Source organism: Panthera tigris, chromosome B3 (assembly GCF_018350195.1).
Source record: "Panthera tigris isolate Pti1 chromosome B3, P.tigris_Pti1_mat1.1, whole genome shotgun sequence".
Taxonomy (NCBI): domain Eukaryota; kingdom Metazoa; phylum Chordata; class Mammalia; order Carnivora; family Felidae; genus Panthera; species Panthera tigris.
In genome coordinates, this window is record NC_056665.1 from 53849573 (window position 1) to 53870376 (window position 20804).

General features: G+C 37.9%; 1 protein-coding gene across 15 annotated transcripts in view; it reads left to right on the top strand.

Moving 5' to 3' along the window:
- Positions 1–20804, top strand: part of ATP8B4 (ATPase phospholipid transporting 8B4 (putative)) — a 255880-nt gene that overhangs the window by 124911 nt on the left and 110165 nt on the right. For all 15 annotated transcript variants that reach the window (XM_042988887.1, XM_015537428.2, XM_042988899.1 and 12 more), the window contains 3 exons: positions 2328–2400; positions 13595–13665; positions 17082–17164. In XM_042988887.1, the coding sequence (XP_042844821.1) occupies positions 2328–2400; positions 13595–13665; positions 17082–17164 (227 nt within the window). The remainder of the gene's footprint in view (positions 1–2327; positions 2401–13594; positions 13666–17081; positions 17165–20804) is intronic.

Genomic DNA, 20804 nt, shown 5'->3' on the forward strand with positions numbered 1-20804 from the left:
CTGTTTATTAGCACAGAGCTGGACGTGGGCCTCGAACTCATGAACTATGAAACCATGACCTGAGCTGAAGTTGGACGCTCAACCAACTGAGCCACCCAGGCGCCCCTTAATAAAAAAATTTTTGAATCTTTATTCATTTTTCAGAGACAGAGTGAAGTGTGGGGTTGGGACAGAGAGAGAGGAAGACACAGAATCTGAAGCAGGCTCCAGGCTCTGAGCTGTCAGCACACAGCCTGATGTGGGGCTCGAACTCACAAACACTGAGATCATGGCCTGAGACAAAGTCAGATGCTCAATCAACTGAGCCACCCAGGTGTCTCTGCAAATTTTTTTCTTAAAGAGATTTTGTTCTAGTATTTTTCCAAGTGTCGCAGTTAATTCAAGTAATTCCCATAGATACCACCACACTTATAATAATTTCTTTCTAATTGGTTTAGTTCTACAGAGAGAACTAAATAAATGTAAGATACTATAATATTTAATACCTAAATATAAGATGCTTCTATAAATATAAGAACTAAATGTAATAAGATACTGAACTTGAGAAAAGCAATTTAGAATTAAAAAAAAAAAACCCCAAAACTCAGGTTTTAGTTTGTTCTCCCAAATAGTGGCTTTTGCTATCTATCTGTTCATACTTAACTATCAAATGTGCATTTTGAAATGTGTAAGATATCCTATAGAGCTCCCTTTTTACTTTGGTTGGTTATCTATTTGGGTGGAAGAGTTAGGGTACAGTCCTTCCTAGAGCTTTAGTAGATAGGACGGAGGAATAAGAGTTTGGAAATGAAACTTCATATCATCTGAGCTTCCCTTCAAAGCGGATGCACTTTCAGTAGACACTTCAGGGCAATTCAGTAGTCCATTCAGGGCAATTCATCTCAGTCCATTCACATAAGCTTTTATCTGAGATACTGTCCCCTAAGAAATGCCACTCATGCTCCAAAGGAGGTGGTATCCAGGAGAAATAAATCAGCACATAATCCATACCTGTAAAAATAAATAAAATGAGATTTAGAAGGACTTCGTGTGTTCTCCATTGTTCTTGAAGTAGATAAAGTGCAGAAAAGTATGGTATTGGAAAAACGATTGAATTCTGGCTAGAGATGAAAATGCTCCAATTGAAAACTTTCCAGAACAACATGTACTTGGATCCGTATTAAAGAAAAATTCTTTGAGTGTTTAAGCCAAATGACCCAGCAGGGTTGATAGTGTGAGGCATATTTCACAGTTGTATAAATATTTAAAACTGTTTTCCAGCCTATAAAACAAGTAAATTAGGTTGTTTTTTAAAATACTGCACAATGAAATTAACCTGCCCATCTTAACTTGTTGGGGAACCTGCCCTTCTCATCCCAGCCTTCTCTCTTAAAAGGAGATTGCTGGGAAAGAAGTGTGAAGAAGGCTTTCAACTTGGAAAACAAAGCTGGTTTTTGTTTCAGAGAATTTCAGATGGAGTGATTAGCATCATGGTATACTGCCACAGGTGTTCTGTTTCCAGATGGCCTGTCTTCCTAAAGTGTCACAAGGGGCCAAACCAACTAGATTCAATAGCTTATCATAAGTCCTTTTGAACGTGGTGAAGGGTAGACTAGGGGCTCCATTATATACATAAGCCTAAAAGAAAGCAGTGCGGCCTCTTGGCTAGGTGGTTCTCAATTCTGAGCTATTGCTCCTGGCTATGAAAGTGCGACCAAGCCTGTTCTTCAGCCACAGGCTTATGGATGATGGGTAGGTGTTCTTTCTCATTCAGGCTCACAAGGCTGCTTTGATCCCCCATTGTTGTTCATGCCCTTTCCAAAATTTTTATTCTTTTCCTCTTACTTGCATTGTAGCTATTGCCTTGGACCACTTTGTTTTGCCTCCAGTTAAATAGAATTCTGAGACAATGGCAGTGATGTTTTATTTCTATATTTATTAATGTAGAGTCTGAGAAGAATGATAATGACTAAATTTATTGCTACCCGCTCTTCACCCCTGCCCCCAGCCCAACCAGCCGATGTTTTGGCCAAGGAAATGCAAGCAAGAGTTAATAGCTGGTATACAAAGCTGGCACCATGGGGTGGTGACACCATGGAGCACACAGCCAAGTTAGGCATCTTGAGTTTAATCTTAGGGATACCCCCAACTCACTGGGTATCCTTGAGCAAATCACTTGACCTCTCTGGGCTTTAGTTCCCACATCACTCAGGTAAAAGACTTAGTTATATAAGGTCCTTTGAATTTTGCATTGTAGGAAAGTCTTCTGTTATATGATGTTTCATTGTGAATACATTTCCTTGATTCTTCTTTGTTAATTAAAAAATTTATTTTGTCTTTGTTCTTAGACTGCAGAATGAAAAATGGATGAATGTCAAAGTGGGAGACATCGTTAAATTAGAAAATAACCAGTTTGTTGCTGTGAGTATTTAGTACAATTTAAAGAATTTATCTCAGGTTAAAATAGCATATGTACTGAAGTATTTACATTTGAAAATTTGGTAAATCTGTACTAATTAATAATAATTAAGAAAAGAATACCAGAATGTATTACTAAAAAGTCTCAATTATAAAATGTTGAAAAAGACACATTAATTAATTACTTTGATAGCCTGAGTGATTATCTCTTCGTCTATTTCCTTTGTGATCTTTTTTCTTTTTTTGAGAGAGAGAGAGAGAGGAGGGGAGTGGCAGAGGGAGAAGGTAAGGGAGAGAGGGAATGTTAAGCAGGCTCTATGCCCAACGTGGAGCCCAACACAGGGCTTGATCCTAGGAACTCTGAGATCATGACCTGAGCCGAAATCAAGAGTCATATGCTTAACCAACTGAGCCACCCAGACGCCCTCCTTTGTGATATTTTCAATCAATAGACACAGAAGATTTTAAATGAAGCTATCATTTCATATAAAAGATTTTAAAATGCTCCAGTACTTTAAGAACAGTTTTTTCTCACATATTTTGAATACTATCCCTTAATAATAGGATTATTACTGTTAATTTGCAGTATAGTTGAAGAAGATAACCAGAGGACAAAAAAATGTATGCTTCTTCCTGAATAATCACAATAAAAAATTTCTATTGGTCTGAACTAATAAAATGCTATTTATGACATTTTGCTTTGCCTATCAAATGTACTATAATTTATATTCTCAAGCTTCCTCTGTTACAATTTCCTTGATAAAATTCAAGGGGTCACTTCAATGACTAAAATATATGTGATGAACTGTAGTTCACATTAAATAAAGGGCAAGAAAACTAACCATATGAGAGATTGAAAGTTCAAGTTATTGTAGTCTTTATGTCAAATACATATTCGTTATGAAAATTTGTGTTCAGTACAGTTTTATGTATCAAGTTGTGTCCTTCATTAAATCTGAGGCATTTTCCTATAGGAAAAAGGAGTGACCCCAAGATCTCTTTACAAGAATAATTCAGTTGTGGGGCACTTGGGTGGCTCAGTCGGTTGAACATCAAACTCCAGTGCAGGTCATGATCTCGCCTTTCCTGAGTTTGAGCCCTGCATCAGGCTGTCTGCTGTCTGCTGTCAGCGCAGAGCCCCTTAGAATCCTCTGTCCGTCTCTCTCTCTGCCATTCCCTTTCTCACCACCACCCCCCCTCAAAAATAAATGTTAAAAAAAATAAGAATAACTCAGTTGAGACTCCTAAAGATTCACTTTCAGAAATAGTCTTCTTTCATTAATGCACTGTCTGCGTATACTGATCCTTTGGAACAGCCTATGTTAAGAAGACTACTCAGTGGTCAGACCATTTACAAAAGAGCTCACCCGCTAAATGGAGAAGTGTTTATGTCCCTGACAACATCGATTCTTTGGAAAATAGCCGAGAACCAAAAATAAGTACAAAGGGGTTGGCACAGCCAAAAGAGAGGTCTCAAAGTCCACATACTGTGGCCTAGACTCCTTATACGTAGGACGATATGCCAGGTTCTCACAGTTTACAGTTGACACTTGATCAACATGGGTTTGAACTGTGTGGGTCACCCCCCTGTCCCTGCCCTTACCGGTAGGTTTTTTCTGTGTGTGTGTGTGTGTGTGTGTGTCTGTGTGTGTGTGTGTATATATATATATATATATATATATATATACACACACACACTATATTTATATTTTTATATATATTTATATTTATATTTTATATTTATATTTATATTTATATATACACACTATATTTATATTATATATTATATATATAAATATATATATTTATATATATATACATATATATTTATATATATAATATATATATATATATATATACACACACACACACTATACAGTACTACAAATGTATTTTCTCCTGATGATTTTCTTAGCATTTTCTTTTCTCTAGCTTACTTTATGGTAAGCGTATAGTGTATAATACATATAACTACCAAAATAAGTATTAATTGACTGTTAATGTTATCATTAAGCCTCTGGTTGGTAGGGTATTAGTAGTTAAGTTTTTTGGGAGTCAAAAGTTATACTTCATGGATTTTTGACTGAGTGGGGGTTGGCACCCCTAGCCCCATGTTGTTAGATTAGACACAACTCAAATTAGCTTATCCAGCTTATTTTCCAGCTCATTAAAGATTAGCAGCAATACACTAGGGAGTGGCATCTGCTGGTTCTAACCTGTAGGAAAGATGCAGACAGATACAGGTATCTTTTGTTATCTGAAAGTAGAGTGGTCCTGTGAAACCTTCAATAAGCCAATATAGCATAAATCAAAGACTCTTACCCTTAATTCATATGGAGAACTTTTTTGAGTATTCCCAGGCCCCCAAAATAATCTCTCTTAGGCCTTTCTGATACCTTAAGACACATCTTGCTAATGATGCACAAAATAAGTCAAGATAAAGCACAGATGCTCACAGACAGTTCAAAGCTTTGGAGGCTAGACACTGAGATGCTGAGGATAGTTCTGGGAGAAGGAGCTTGGTGGGGACTCTCTTGCTCTCAGGTGCACACTACTTCTGTAAGGGTTCACTACAAACTTGTATGCTACTTTTGCTTTTCCTTCCTTTCATAAAGGTAAAAATCCTTTTCATATTTCTTTTGGTTAGTGAAAACAAGTACTGAAATAGTTCTTTCATGAAGTGGTGTAATGAAAACTTTGAAAAAGTTGGGGATACCTGTGTAGTGTAAGGGCAGTGAAGTGAATTGGGTTAGAACTGAGTCTGCTCCATTCCTTCAGTGACAGCACTATATCTTCTCTGCCTATGGTTTCTTCATGTGTCAATCAAGGTGCCAGACCACTATATCATCCCAAAGATCCCTTCCAGTCCTGTGTGCTAATTCTCTGTCTGAACTGAGATGACTACAGGGTTCTTGAAGGCAAAGAGCACATTGATCTGGCTGGTCTCTCACACCTAGTGCCATGTTGGGTCATGGTGGGCAGACAGCAAGTGATGGCTGAATGAATAAATGTCAGTCTTTTGTAAGAGAGAAGACAGAGGGGAAAATGGATATAAACTTTGAAAATTCGGAGTGTTCTGGCTCAATGGGATACTAATATACATCTGTGTGCTCTAAGAAAAGGTCACATATATTCAGGATTCTTTGCTTAAGAAGAAAAGTCTTCATGTAACTTAATTTAGTTCTGCGTTCAATTAAAATGATTACAGTGAAAAAGTTTTGGTGCAACTAGATGATTAACCTTCACTTTTTAAAAACACTGGCATATGTGGAATTCTAAGATGTGTGCATTCAAAAAAATGTTTGGCAACTACTTTGTCCCAGGAATGGCACTAGATTATAATGGAATTAGAAAAAATTAAAGTGTGCCACACATGTAACTATTATTTTATTTACAATTGAATATTTCAGTGGCAATGCTAGACATATTCCCACTTCATGTATTCATAAAAACAGTATATTTAAAGAGCCCCCTGTATGTGCTCTAACAAGGATAAATATTAGACTGAAATCACTTGTTCACTAATCTATATTCTAGTGTGTTCATTTATCACATTCTTTGGGGTGAATCCAAGAAAGGCAGAAATCAACCATATGTCCCAAATCTCCTAACTCTATAGGACCTCCTGGGTAACTTATCTGTGCTCCACCTTGCCCTCTGGCCTTGATATTCTAATTTGTATTTCCCCTCATCTTTATTCTTCATTTAGTTATATTTTCTATGTTATGGTACATGTGCTTGCTTTGCTTTTGCAAAACTGTCTGTGGAATGATGCATGGAAGGCAAGTGTAAGTGCACACATCAGGTGAAAGAAGACCAGTTCAATAGGTGTTTCATTAGCGTTGGTTTAAAATGAATCACACATTTAGACAAATTTCCATGAAGTCAGTGATCCATGTGTCCCAGCACTGTCCAGTAGAACTTTCTGCAGTGAGAGGTGCCTGGGTGGCTCCGTTGGTTAAGCATCTGAGTCTTGATTTCAGCTCAAGTCATGATCTTGAAGTTTGTGGGTTTCAGCCCCTCAGCAGGCTCTGTGCTGACAATGCAGAGCCTGCTTGGGATTCTCCCTCTCTCTCCCCTCCCCCACTCCCTCTCTCTCTCCCTCTCTCTCTGTCTCAAAATAAATAAACTTAAAAAAAAAAAAAAGAACTTTCTGCAGTGACGGGACTGTATATTTGTGCTGTCCAGTGTGACAGCCAACAGCCCCGTGTGGACACTGAGCGCATAAAATGTGACCAGTGCAACTGAGGAACTGAATTTAAAATTTTATTTAATTTCAATTAAAAATTTTTTTTAAATGTTTGTTTGAGAGAGCTTGAGTGGGGGAGGGGCAGAGAGAGAGAGGGAGACACAGAATCCGAAGCAGGCTCCGGGCTCGAACTTGTGGACCATGAGATCATGACCTGAGCCAAAGTTGGACGCCCAACCAACTGAGCCACCCAGGTGCCCCTAAAATTTTATTAAATTTTAATTAATTTTGATTTTTAAAAACATTTAGAGTTAGATAGCTATATGTGACTTGGGGCTGCTTGATTGGATGGCACAGATGTGGCCTTTTTATTGTGGCTACATGATGGGATGGGAATGCTTATTCTCCACTCTTCTCTACATCCAGTTCTTTACATTTTCACTTGGAGGGGCAGCACCAAAATAATCTTTTGAGCTTTTTGTACTACCTTGCCCACATCCCTCTCCCAGGAGTGACTTCTATGATTGCTGGGTTTGAGGGCAGGGAGTGGTGCCCATGACCCAGAGCCTCCTTCCTTCCCCTTCTCTTTGGGCTCTGCCTGTGTTCACAGTACATTGAGCCCTGCTCTTTCATTCCAACAATTTTACAAAAGCAAATCCTGGTGGTGGAGGTGCTTGGAAGGTCCAGCTAGTTTAGAGCTCCCTTTATCTACAGCTAGGTGAACCTAACAGGGATCAAGTATTAGCAAGCCCATTTGGCCCACAGACCTATAGCCTGGTCTCCAGCAACTTTATTAATGACAAGAATGATGTGTTTATCTCCATTGATCTTGGTCTGATTCCTATAATTATAGTTCTATTGGTTTAATCTTTGGATAAGTGAAGAAAGGAGTTCTTCAAATGCCAAAACTCTGTAGTGTCTCTTGATTATCTCACTTTGTTTCAGAATTTTTCTATGTCTGTCCAGCTACTTGGCATCTACAAAACTTTTTCTAAGGGCCAATGTTTTTATGGGTGAACTGCTATAATAATTTAGAAGTATGAATATGCCTCCTGCTCCCTGAGGATTAGCTCATTTAATCTTTACATTAGCTCAAGGAAGGCAGGTTGTTCTATTATTGTTCCCATTTTACAGATGAGAAAACAGTGCCATCAAATAGCTTGCCAATAGGAGAGCTAGGAGTTAAACACAGGCCATCTGGATTTTAACTCCACTCCTAATTGCTACCATATGCTGACTCCTTACCCCATTAAAAGTCATCCCAATTGCCTTGAACCTGGGTTTCCTAAGTTAGGGTCTTCAGGCTTGGGTGCTGGAAGTGAAGTGACCACAGAATGTTGTACCTAATTCTGATGCATAACCTCTAGTTGTTCATACTTAGAATTCTAAATTAATTTATGTCAGCTTATTCTATTTTAAGCAAGGAAAGGAGCTTGCCTGCGATGGCTAATTAGCTGGCATATTCAGAAGTTACCTTTGTTTTCCAGACAAGGAACCCTCACTACTCCTCACTTAAAAAGAAATTTTAAAACATGTTTGGGCTGAACTTCCAGAGCTCCTAGTTTAATTTTGGGACCAGGAGGGGAAAATGAAGAGTGTGATTCACTTACTGCAATGAGATTGGCTTGCATAAGAAGAACCAAGTAAATGGTCAGACAAACACACTGCAAAGGTCTTTATTAGTGCCAGAACTTGGACCCTGGGAGCCAGGCACACCTTCCTCCTTTACTTGACAGCAGTAACCTTGTTTTGTTTTCATTTTACTACCTGGTGGTAGAAATAAACCCCTTACTGGACATGACCATATTTGAACATTTGAACGAGTGTCCTCTCTTCCTCTACTGTCCCCATCCCCCCAGAAGAAAGGCATTCATTTTTTAGGTGTTTACAACAGTAAAGGTTTTGTTTTAAAACAAAGGCATTCGTCTGCTACCTGAATTGGAAATATCACCTTTAGAAATTAAAGAACTAGAAAGATGAATCTGACCTCAACTCCAGTACTGACCAAGGGTGGGCTTTGGCTCTCTCACCCATCAGGGCATCTCGTATCATTTTTTGCAGCACCTTAGTCCCTTCCAGAGAGGCCATGTGGTGGTCTCATTGCCCTCTTTGTTATTTAAAATTTTATAGCTTCAAGTCAGAATTACTTTCACACTAATTGTTGTAAATAAGCCCTCTTTCACTTTTAAAAATATGTGAGACAGTAGAAAGTTGAAAATTTCCAGAGGAAGTTTTTTTAAAACATTTGTGTAAGCTGCACTGAAAAAGAAGCTTCTTGCTAAAGTATAGAGAGGTGGTAGCATGCCATTTTCTACATTAGAAAAAAATACATGGTCAGTGTTTTGTTTATAAGCAATTATTCATTTGGGGGGGGTGAAATATACAAGGTAAGGATTCTTTTTGACTGAAGAAAGTAAAAATTAGTAAAGTAAGTAAAAGCTATGATCATTATTATTCTCCTTTTCTCCTTTCTTCCATCCTTTTCTTATTCTTCTCAAATAGTTAATTATTAAAAACATGTTTTAGATGTATCTAATACATGTTAGTAGACACTCAACATGCATTTGTTTGATCTGAAATTTAAACGTTAAATAAAAATATCACCCACAATCTTACACATTTTCATTTTTACAACTCCATCCTGATCCTTGTCTGTATCAAACCTATTTTCCTATAAGTATACTGCATGAGCCATTTTGGATTTTTATTTGGAGACTACAAAAGTAAAAGATAATATTGTAGATAGTAAAGAAGATTAGGAGCTCCATGTACCAGAATGACTTAATAGGGAGATTCAGATAGGACATTCCAATTAATTCTACAAATTTATCTTTTCATCAGGTTATGGGGTTAATATCCCACTATTCTTAACCATTGTGGTTTTGGTTTTTAAACACCAACAAAGCAAAACAAAACAAAACACTTTCTGTTTGTCCTGGTCCAGTGATTTTGTAGCCACCCAGAGGAAAGAGTATACATCTGGGAACAGAGTTATAAATTCTAGTTCTAGCTCTGCCCTTTAAACTGTGTGGCATGAGCAGGGCATTAAATCCCTTAGGACCTTTTAGAAGTGACAAAGCACTCACCATGACTTTGTAAAGGCTATGGATGTTACATGAATTAATTTAGTTCATCTACTGCTTGTGGGGCCAGAGATAAATTTCCCACATTTCTTATTCACACAACAGGAACAATATTATCTTCTCAAAGGATTGTTGAAAGAATAAAGTGACAGAATTGTGGAGAGTTTTATAAACTCTTTGTTTTATAAACTCTTAAAGAATTGTACAGTTTTTAGGTGTTCTCATTGCTTGAGATTTTGCTTTATTCTGAATTCTTCAATTCAGCAAACATTAATTATGCCTAATCAATCTATGAGGACAGTGTTGTTGGTTGTGAGAACTCAAAGGTGTTCAGTGGATTCTTAAGTTTCCTCTGATTGAAGTATTTGTTTAAGGTTTCTATGAAGCAATTGCTTGGGCTTTTTGTTGTATGTGGAAGGTGGAGGAAAGGGCATTGTGTTGGAAAACACTGCTTCATCCTTGGGGGACATAGTTGAACTTCTCTTGGCAGGACATGGGGAAAAGTCACCAATAATTGAGAGAAGAAAGTACAAATGGTATCTGAGGAAGATGTTTTTGGTAGGAATTAACGACTATTTTCCTGGCACATTTGTGAGTTCCAATAAATGTGCTTTCGTTTCCTTGTTGTTGTTGTTTTTTTTTTTTCTTTTTAATGTCTATTTTTGAGAGAGAGAGAGAGAGAGAGAGAGAGAGAGAGAGAGAGAATATGAGTGGGGGAGGGGTAGAGAGAGAAGGAGACACAGAATGTGAAGCGGGCCTCAGGCTCCAAGCTGTCAGTACAGAGCCTGACGTGGGGCTTGAACTCACAAACCGGGAGATCATGACCTGAGTGGAAGTCAGATGCTCAGCTGACTGAGCCACGCAGACGCCCCTCTTTCTCTGTTCTTAACTCCTGCTCATGTCTCTGCCTGGGGAGACCTCCCGTTATTCCATCCAGAATCTTCCATAAAGCCATTCGTTGGCTACCAACCTGATGTACTCTACCTCATTTGCACTCCCCCCATAGCACTTTGGTAATAAGACCTTTAGAACCTGTATTGTATTCTGCCTTTACTAAACTATAAAATCCTTGAAGGAAAGAGGTTTTTATTCATTTTAGTATTCTCACCTTAAATTGCCCGGATTCATGTGTCACTTGTGGCCTCAAATAAGTTATTGAACCTCTCTGGGCCTCACTTTGCTCATCTGTGAAGTGGGAATAACAACAGGACCTACACTACAGGATTTCTGTGGGAGTAAGCTCTCACTGAACACTGGTGTTACAAACCCCTGCAACTCAAACACAAGTTTCTGGATCCACTAAGAATTGGGTACCCTGGCAGATACTGAAGGGGTCAGCTTCAGGAGGCCTGGTCTGGGACTCAGAGTCATGGGCTGGTTGGGCTCTAAGACCTCCCTTATGTTCCTCCACGTCTGGCCCAGAACCTCTGACAAAAGCATGATGACCAGGGACTGACAGGGCTGTTATTGCATCTCTCTTCTCCTTTTCTTTTCAGAATTCTTACTGAGTGCACCTGGAAATAGGAGTGCTGCATGATTGTGAGTGGGCAGACCACTTATTTCTCTGCATGCCCCCTCTTGGTCCTGCCCCTTCACATTTCCTTCTCAACTATAATGAATTTAAAAACTTCAAGGGAGCAAAAAGGAACGCCAAAGCTCAGTCAGTGGGGCAGGGAGAATAGGGATGAATGAAGGGCATGCAGAGATCAGGGAATAGGGAAGCAGGAGCAAGGTTCAGAAGTCATCAAAGAAAAAGATGACAACAGAAGGGACAGGAAGAGTGGGGAAGGTTGAAGGTAGGAAGGTAGTTGTCCCAACTTCCCAGGAGGTAGTCAGGGCAGGTGTTTGCTTAGAACCTGTGGGCTTTCTAATTCTCAGTCACAGCCTTTAGGAAGTTGAGTTACTGTTCAGGAGAGAATCCACTTGCCAAATGGTGGTGCCTCAGTCACATGTTCTGAGCCAGCAGTGGATGACTCCTCCCTTTGTCTAACAAAAATATAAGTATTAAGCTGCTAAACTCAATATTAAATAGGAATGTTGAATCAGACTTACTGTACAGTTTAGAAGAGAAGTCGCTCTAGATACAAATCAAGATCTTTCTCTGTACTTCATAACTGTTTTCAGTCACAGATGATGATCGAGCATTCTGGATTTTGTGTAAGATGATCCTATTAAGCTCAAGGGAGGAGAGGCATAGGCCCAAAGAACATGAAGTTATACTGCTATCATATTCACTGATATTTAAATTGTGAGAAGACCAAGGTAAATTTTCAAAAACATTTTTTTCTCTTTAAAAACATAGTGGGTAATTTTGGCTCAAGAATGGTGTACAACTCTTTACATATTCTCTCTATGGTGGGTTTGCTGTAGGCACGTTGTGATTAGTCAGAAAATAATTTTTGCCTCCTTAGGCCTTTGTGACTCTTGTATTGGAGCTGAAGAGGAGTCTTGATAATATAAACCCATTTATAGCTTTAGGGGCTTGTCACTGAGTTGTTTCTTAATTCTGTTTTGTCACAATTGAAACAAAACTGAACATGCACATGTATACCCACACACAGACACCCCTTGCCTATATTTGAGTTGGAAATATAAAAGCTTGAGGCAATGAAATGAGTGGGTTGATTATAAATTTAATCTCCAGGACTTGGGGTGCTTGGGTGGCTCAGTCCGTTAAACATCTGACTCTTGATTTTCTCTCAGGGGATGATCCCATAGTTTGTGGGATCGAGTCCCATTTTGGGCTCCAATCTGATAGTGTGGAGCCTGGCTGGGATTCTCTTTCTCTTTTTCTTTCTTTCTTTCTTTCTTTCTTTCTTTCTTTCTTTCTTTCTTTCTTTCTTTCTTTCTTTCTTTCTTTCTCTCTCTCTCTCTCTCTCTCTCTCTCTCTCTCTCTCTCTCTCTCTCTTTCTGCCCTCCCCTTCCCTCCCCTCCCCTCTCTCCAAACATTAAAAAACCCAAACCTCCAGGACTTGAGAATGAGACAATTCTAATAATTGAAAAAACAAAGGTAAGAAAATTGCACAGATTTGGAATGCCAATTGTACATTCAAACAGTGAGACACACTTGTTAGGCTAATGTGTCAAAGTAATTGTTAGAATTTTAGTGAATTCATTTTAGATCTTCAAATCTTTCAGAATTTCATAAAAACCCTTATTTAAAAATGAAATTTGAAATGAACGATTCCCCAGTATAGGAAGCAGCCAGAATTCTAAAACCGAATTGTGAAAGGTCATTTTTAAAGCTCAAATGGACAGCTGAACAGAATGATTTATTTCTGTGAAAGACGAACTACTTAGTTTCTGGATGTTGTCTGCTGTCATTTAGAGCATTTTCTATTCTGTCTTCCCTCTTGCTTAGCCCCTGTTTTATATTATCTTTTCCCTTATTTATACCCATCATCTTTTCCTTTTTTAATGTTTTTATTTTTTTTCTTTTTTAAAATTTTCCGTGCCTGCCTTATTTTTTGTGTGATTTTCAATTTCCTCCTACTTTACTTCTGTCTTTTCCCCATCAGCTTTGCCTACCCCCTACTCTTAAAGGATAATACTAGGGAATTAAAATGATCTTACTTATTGGGGAAAGTTGTATATTTTCCATTAGTATTTATCAAGACAAGAAAGAATTTTATATATATTTTTGCAAACAAAAAAGTAAATGAAGTGACTATAAATTTATATGATACCCCCTAGCCCTTGCTTATATTCTGATATTCAAGGGGTGTGCTCAACAGGAACAGAGAAGTAGAGGGAAGGTTGTATTTGAGGCATGTAGCAGAAAAGTGGAACAGGATTTTACCTCTCTCATTTTTTTTTCCTAAGGCACTCCTGGCTCATTAATAAGTAGTGGAGGGATGATCCAACATAGAAGGCTTTCAACCACTCTTCCCTTCTCAAGTGTTCTTGATGATTTTTTTTTAAATAGGCTGATCTGCTTCTCCTATCAAGTAGTGAGCCACATGGCCTCTGTTATATTGAAACTGCTGAGCTTGATGGGTAAGTTATTAAAGTCAGAATAATGAATTAGATTCATTTTTAGTTTAACAGTAATAGCTTTAGGAACAGGACTTAACCTAAATCTTATTTTTCACTTAATTTTCTTGGAACAACTAGGAATATAACTTGCAAATTCTATTATTTGTTAATTACTTTGTGGATCTGTAGAAAGCTCTGTCTTTTCTCTTGAATTTATTTTCTTTGAGAAACAGTGAGTTAAATAGATCTATGTCTATTTGGCCTGGGTGGTCCTACCCTTGATTTAGGCAGTAGCTAAAATAGTGCTGAGAGGGAAATTTATGGCACTATATGCATACACTTGAAAAGAAAAAAAGAATCTCAAATCAATAATGCAATATCCCATCCCAAGAACCTCTAAAATAACAGTATAAACCCAAAGCAAACAGAAGGAAGCAGATGAAGATAAGAGCAGAAATCAGTGAACTTGAAAGCAGAAAACAAAAAGAGAAAAATCGATGAAACAAAGAGCTGATTCTTTGAATACATCAATAAATTTGATAAACCTTAGGAACACTGAAAAAGAAAAAAAAAGACACAAAATAGCAATATCATGAATGAACCAGGGGATATTATGACAGATCATGAAGATGCCAGAAGGTTGAGAAAATCCTCCAAGCAGTTTTATACATACATATTTAACAACTTAGATGAAAAAGACCACTTCATCACAACACAAAGTACCACAACAAACTCAATGTGAAATAGACAATTTGAATCGCCCTGTAACTTTTAAGGAAATTGAATTCAAATGTAAAACATAAAGCTATAAAACTTTTAGAGAATACCGTAGGAGAAAATCTTCAAGATCTAGAGCTAGTCAAAGAGGTCTTAGACTTGACACAAAAAGCATATAATTCATAAAAGGAAAATTGGATAAATCAGACTTCCTCAAATTAAAAATTGTAACTGTGCAAAAGGCCTTGTTAACAGGATGAAAAAAACAAACTATGGACTAGGAGAAAATATTTGCAAACTGTCTGTCTGACAAAATATTTTTATCTTGAATATTTGAAAAATGCTGAAAACTCAATATTAAGAAAACAATCTAATTAGTAAATTAGCAAATGATATGAAGGGACATTTCACCAGAGATGACATACAGATGGCCAATAAACACATAAAAAGATGTTCAACATCATTAGTCCTTTGGGACATTAAAATTAAAACCACAATGAGATGTCAGTACATACCTATCAGAATGGCTAAAATTAAAAATAGTGACAGCTCCAAATGCTGGCAAGGATTTAGAGAAACATGATCACTCACATATTGCTGATGGGAATGTAAAATACTACAATCACTCTGGAAAATAGTTTGGCAGTTTCTTAAAAAGCTAAACATGCAACTACCAGACAACCCAGTAATTTCACTCCTGTACATTTATACCATGGAAATAAAGACTTAAGGTACACAAAAACTCGTACACAAATGTTTATGGCAGCTTTATGTGTAACATCCAAAAATTAGAAACAACGTGGATATCCTTCAACAGGTTGAACAAACGGTGGTATATCCATACCGTAGAACACTATTGAGCAATAAAAAGGAATGCTATTGATGCATTCAACAACATGGATAAATCTTCAGAGAATTATGATGAGTAAAAAAGCCAATCCCAAAAGGTCACATCCCAAAGGTCCATTTATGTAGCATTCTTGAATTGGCAAAATGATAGAAAGGGACCACTGATTAGTGGTTGGAGGAGGCAGGGAAGTGTGTGTGGCTATATGTGATGTCAGTGTTCCCCATCTTGACTGTATCGGTGTCCATTGTGATATTGTGACATCGTGATACAGTTTTGCAAAATGTTGCTGTTGGGGAAACTAAGGAAAGGGTATACAGGATCTTTGTGTATTATTTCTTATGCTGAAAGTCATTTTGAAGTCTGAAGCCAAGATACTGAGGCATAGGAAGAAGACTATGGCATGACACAACACTATTAATTAGGAGTCTTGGGGATTACTTTTCCCTTTTAGTTTACACATCTGAAGATGGACGTGAGATGCTGGAGAGAATTCTGAGGAAGTAGCTTAAAAAGGTGATAAACCTTGATGAATGACACGTTGTGTAGAGCTAGGTTAAGGAACGATGGCTGTCTTGCTTAACTGGTGCCACTGCCTAATATAAGTTTGCTTAAACGATGGGCATATTGGCCCTTTGGCCTCAATGCCACTATCTCACTCTTGTTCTTCAAGCCCAGCTCAATTTCTACCTCAGTTTGAAGTTCTTCTTGAGTATCTCAACCCCTACTCATTTCTGCCTCTTAGGAGTTGATAGATTTGGCAAAGACTGAGCCATGAGATTAGTTTTAAACAAGGTAACTGCAATTATATATCCAACTTAGTGTCTCCTACAGAAAGCTATTTCACCAAGGGGGTACTCCTTGAATTGGTTTCATGCTGTCATATCATTGTGAAACTCCTTTATGGGAATTTTAGATTAAATGTCCTCTCAAGTACCTGCTTCTTGGTTCTCTGAATTCAGTTATTTCATGGTTTGTCATTCCAAATGGTGATATTTGCTTTTTACCTACCACTTCTTTCCCTCAAGAGAACAGTAACCCTTGTGGGGCAGCACTGAATCTCATGGGTGACTATGGTATGTATTCAATCAGTATTTGCTGACTGAGTGAACTCACTACTAAACATTTCCACAAAAGAACTCTGACCAATGATGTTAAGCTACAGTAGAAGAAAACTAGGTTGAACTCAGTGAGAAAACCAGCATGTCAAGCCCTTACATGCGAGATGTGAGTAATGGCCATAGAATCTTCACAACTGGTCATTTCATGAGGACCACAGGGCCATCTGTCCAATGTATCTGTGGTTCTGCCTGAAAGAAGATGACCAGCTCACTACGACCTGCTGAGTTCCTGTCTGGTTGTATGATTCCAGACTTGTGGGATTTTGGGCTTGATTCTCCACAGGGCAGAAAGCTATATTCCCCTTCCCATTTAAATTGCAGCTACTGTGAAATTAGCCATGACCATCTTTTACAAGTAAAATTCTCATGTAGATAGTAGACTCCAGAGTGATACTGGCCTCCTTTATTTGGCAACTGTGTTCCCATTCCTAATGTGTTTTGTAACTCATGCATGATGTCTGAGTAGGTTCGAATGAAACCATATTTATTATGTACTCTGTTCTTTCAAATAACAAAACAGATTACTGTGTTGTTATGCAGATGTGCCATGGGTGGAATGCCAACTCTCGGGAGCATGCAAAGCCCTGTCCACTTTACTGAGACATTGTGAGAGGTGTGAATGACATTTGAAGGGAGTTTCTTGAATCTCTTATGTTGGGTTTTGCATGTGCTGCACCCGCCTGATTACTTTATGTAAGATGCTATTGGGCAGTTCTATGTAAAAATTCATGTTGTGTCAATTAATTTCATAGGGAAACGAACCTGAAAGTCCGCCATGCACTATCAGTTACCTCAGAACTTGGAGCAGATATTAGCAGACTTGCAAAGTTTGATGGTAAGTGTTTAAAACAGACAAACAAAAATCACAAAACCAAAAAGTAATGTAATGAAATAATTATCGGAAATTTAATTCATGTTTCTTTTTACTTGGTGGAAAGACATAAAATTCTGCAGGCATCAAAGCCTGTAATCTCATGCAAAAGAGTAAAAATGTTTACCAAGGGGAGAATGGCTTTATTAGTTCATTGTTCATTTCATCCTTGTTTCCTCTTCTGTAGATCTCATTTCCTTTAGTCCCACAATACCCTTCCTTTGCCTGACCTTGGCCTCCCTGGGGTCCTGTGCAGATTTGCTGTGGATGAACACAAGCCATACTTGTACTTCTAGCTCTAAGTCTAACCATTCATCTATTCTTTGGCTCCATGACAAAGACCAAATACTAGACTGCAAAGTTTGCCAAGAAAATAATCCAGCCTCATATATTTCTGTATCTTGCATAGTGCCTGGCATAATGTCTTAAAGGTAGTAAGTGTTCAGGAAGAAAATTCTGATTTATTAGTAAGTCGGTCAGCTGTTGCTCTTTGAGACCATGGTTTCCTTATCACAACTTTCACACCACTCAACCCAGTCCCTTCTTCTCAGCATGGGAAACCATCTCCTCTGCCTGTTCTGTTCCACCTATGTCTTGTTATTTTCTGTTAAAGTTGTCACAGAGAAGCAAAATCCTTCAAGAGTAAAAGGAAAGAACCATTAACAGTAGGGCTATAGGCACCAGAATAGGCTATGGGAGAATCTTTGGGTTCAGTGGTCTCTTGCTTTACACATTTGTATGTCTGTCCTTGAACACAAATATTTCCATATAGACTGGTTTTATTTATTAATGAATCTTTGAGTTTGAGACGGTCTTCCAAATATTTTCTTTGGAGTCTATTTAAAGGAAAATGTGGTCAGGCGTCCTAGCATGATCCTATGAGTTAAAGCACTGGTGAATTTTAAATTGTCAAATTTCCCCAGTGCACCGCTTAGAGTTTATATTGCCTGTACTTTGCATTTGCTTATAAACTCTGTCTAGAGGCTGTTAATATTTTCATCTCTATTAAATGTGTGCTGTTATAATAAATGTTTATAGAAAAAAATATTCCTCCAGTTTGAGATTTAAGTCAGGGGAATAGCCAGGAAACTTTAAATGGCCCAAGAAATACTTTGATTGGAGTAAAACAAATTATACATTTTCTACTAAGTAATTTTTTCAATGAAAATTTACTGTTCTTTGAATCCAAGGAAAGTAAATTCTTTTCATGAATCAAAATACTTGCTTAAAATATTTCATAGAATATTTATGGAGTCCTAAAAGGGCAACCTAAATATAATTTACCATTACTCATTTCTTTCCTGGCAGAATTGTACCTTTATTCCTCTATCAATCTATGAGGAGGTAAAAATTCCTGCTTTTTAGTCTTCTTTACCATAAAAAAGCAGAAAATTATTGTTATAATTGCCCACTTCACTTTTTTCATACTGTGATTCAGTTCAGACACTAAGAAATCTTAGCGGTGTAAACAGTAAAAGTTTTTTTCTTGTGCATGTCATATTCTGATGTAGGTCAGGCGGCCTTTTCCATCTTATAGCCATGGTGCCTAGACTAATGGCCTCTAAGGTCACCACACTAAAGCAAGGACACACTGACTTTTAACTGCTTCTTCCTTTGACATTTTGTTGACCAGTGTGAGTCACATGGGCCTGGCCCAAATGCAAGGGAGGCTGGGAAATAACAAGCAGATACATTTGTTGAGTGCTGTCTTTACCATACCCTCCAAGAATTCTGATCATAGGTCAAGGCCAGGATAGTGCATCAAGGGCCAGGGTGGATTAGGTTGATTTCTTACATGCAACTGTAGGAATGGGGCCAAGAATCCTCCTTCTCAGTCAGAGTATGACTCCTCTTACTCTCTATCTCTTCTACCCTGTTTGGCTTTTTCTTTTTCTCATAGCACATATCACCATCTGGCATACTCTATAACTTATTTATTTTCTGTTTATTATTTATTGTTCATCTCTGCTTGCTGCAGTGTAAGCCACATGGGGATCTTTGTTTTGCTCACTGTTATATGCCAAGTTCCTAGAACAATGCCTTGCACATAATAGGTGCTAGATAAATACTTGTTCAGTGCATGAATAAATGGTTGCAAATGCCAGAAATGGGGGGCAGGATCAACATGAGGTCCCAGAAAGACAGGGGAAGGCAAAGGAAGGGCCTAAGGTCAAGTGATTGGGAATGGTGGGTGGAAGAATGGGGTGAGGTAGAAACTTCCTGATGGGAACTTGAAGGATGAAGCAAGAGTGCTGGGTACCCTGCTCCTGGAGGGCAGGTGGCTGAGAGAGGGCTTATCTGTTGTGGTGATTTTATAAGGTCTTCATCTCAGAATATTTTTTCAAACAAAATTTAACACATAGGCACCACATGTAAGTCAATAAAAGTGGTGCTGCTCAGGCTGAAGCCAGAAGACATTTCCTCACCTAAAATAGTTTCTTTCATATAGCTGGGGTATCCTGAAAGGTTAAGGGACTTGCCTCTTTATGAAAACAGTTTTTAAAAATATTTCATACAATTTGTTTTTAAAGTACATTAATAATTATTACATACTAGATGTGGCTTGAATTTGCTTCATGGAGCATAAGTAACTCATCAAATCTTTAACATAATTGTTTTCTCAAAGGCAACACAGACCTCTCTATTTAGAAATCATTTATACTTAAACTGTGGTCACTTTTCAGTTTAGAACTGAACTAAGGACCAGATTTCTGTTGAATTTACTCTTTTGTTCTTGAATTTTGTGTTGAATTTCAATCTACCTTAAAGTTTAAGGCAATATTTTGAATTGAACTTTATATTAAAATATGATTTCCTATTTCCAAGAAAGCATCTTGGAATAACTAGAGGGATTAAGGGGAAATAAACTAGACACAATATACAAATTATATTTTCCCTGTTAGCAGCTACATTTAAAGACCAGAAAGGTGATGCAAGATGTGGTATGGAAAGTCTTTGAAAGTGTTGGGATAGTTAATAAACACTAAATCCTTCCCATTAAAGCTCTTGCTTTCTTAAAGCCTTCAACTTTTCCTCTACTCCATTCTTTCCAAACCCTAGTTTAGACATGTTCATTTCAGTCTTTCCCTGCCTCTGACACACATATTCGAGCCCTCTATACTATAAGCACACATTTCTCTACACGTTTCTCTCCTCCCTTCCCTCCATTTATTACTAATCTATTTCCATCTTCCTCTTCCACCCTTTGTGTTAGCTTACATGTGCTGTCTCCCAGCATACATTATCTCATTTTCTGTAATTCTTCACCAATTCTGTTTTCATTGCTCTCTCCATATTAATTAAGTAATGAAATCCATTTATTAAGCATCTCCTAGGCACAAGATGCAGTGGGAAGTGTGTAGGATTAGAGGATATCTCCACATGTATTATCTAGTTTCCTTTGATACCTTTTCTCCTCCATTCCTTTCTTTAGCCCCTCCCCTTTTTTTGTCTTTATTCACCGTTGTCATAATGGTTTATCACTAGATTTCAGGTTTTCCTCTGATGACTAGAAAAACCTTCCTTGAGTCGTGGGAAGTGAAACCACATATTGCATCCTTTAGTTTAAGCTAAAAGCATGATATCAACATAGTGTACATTTGGA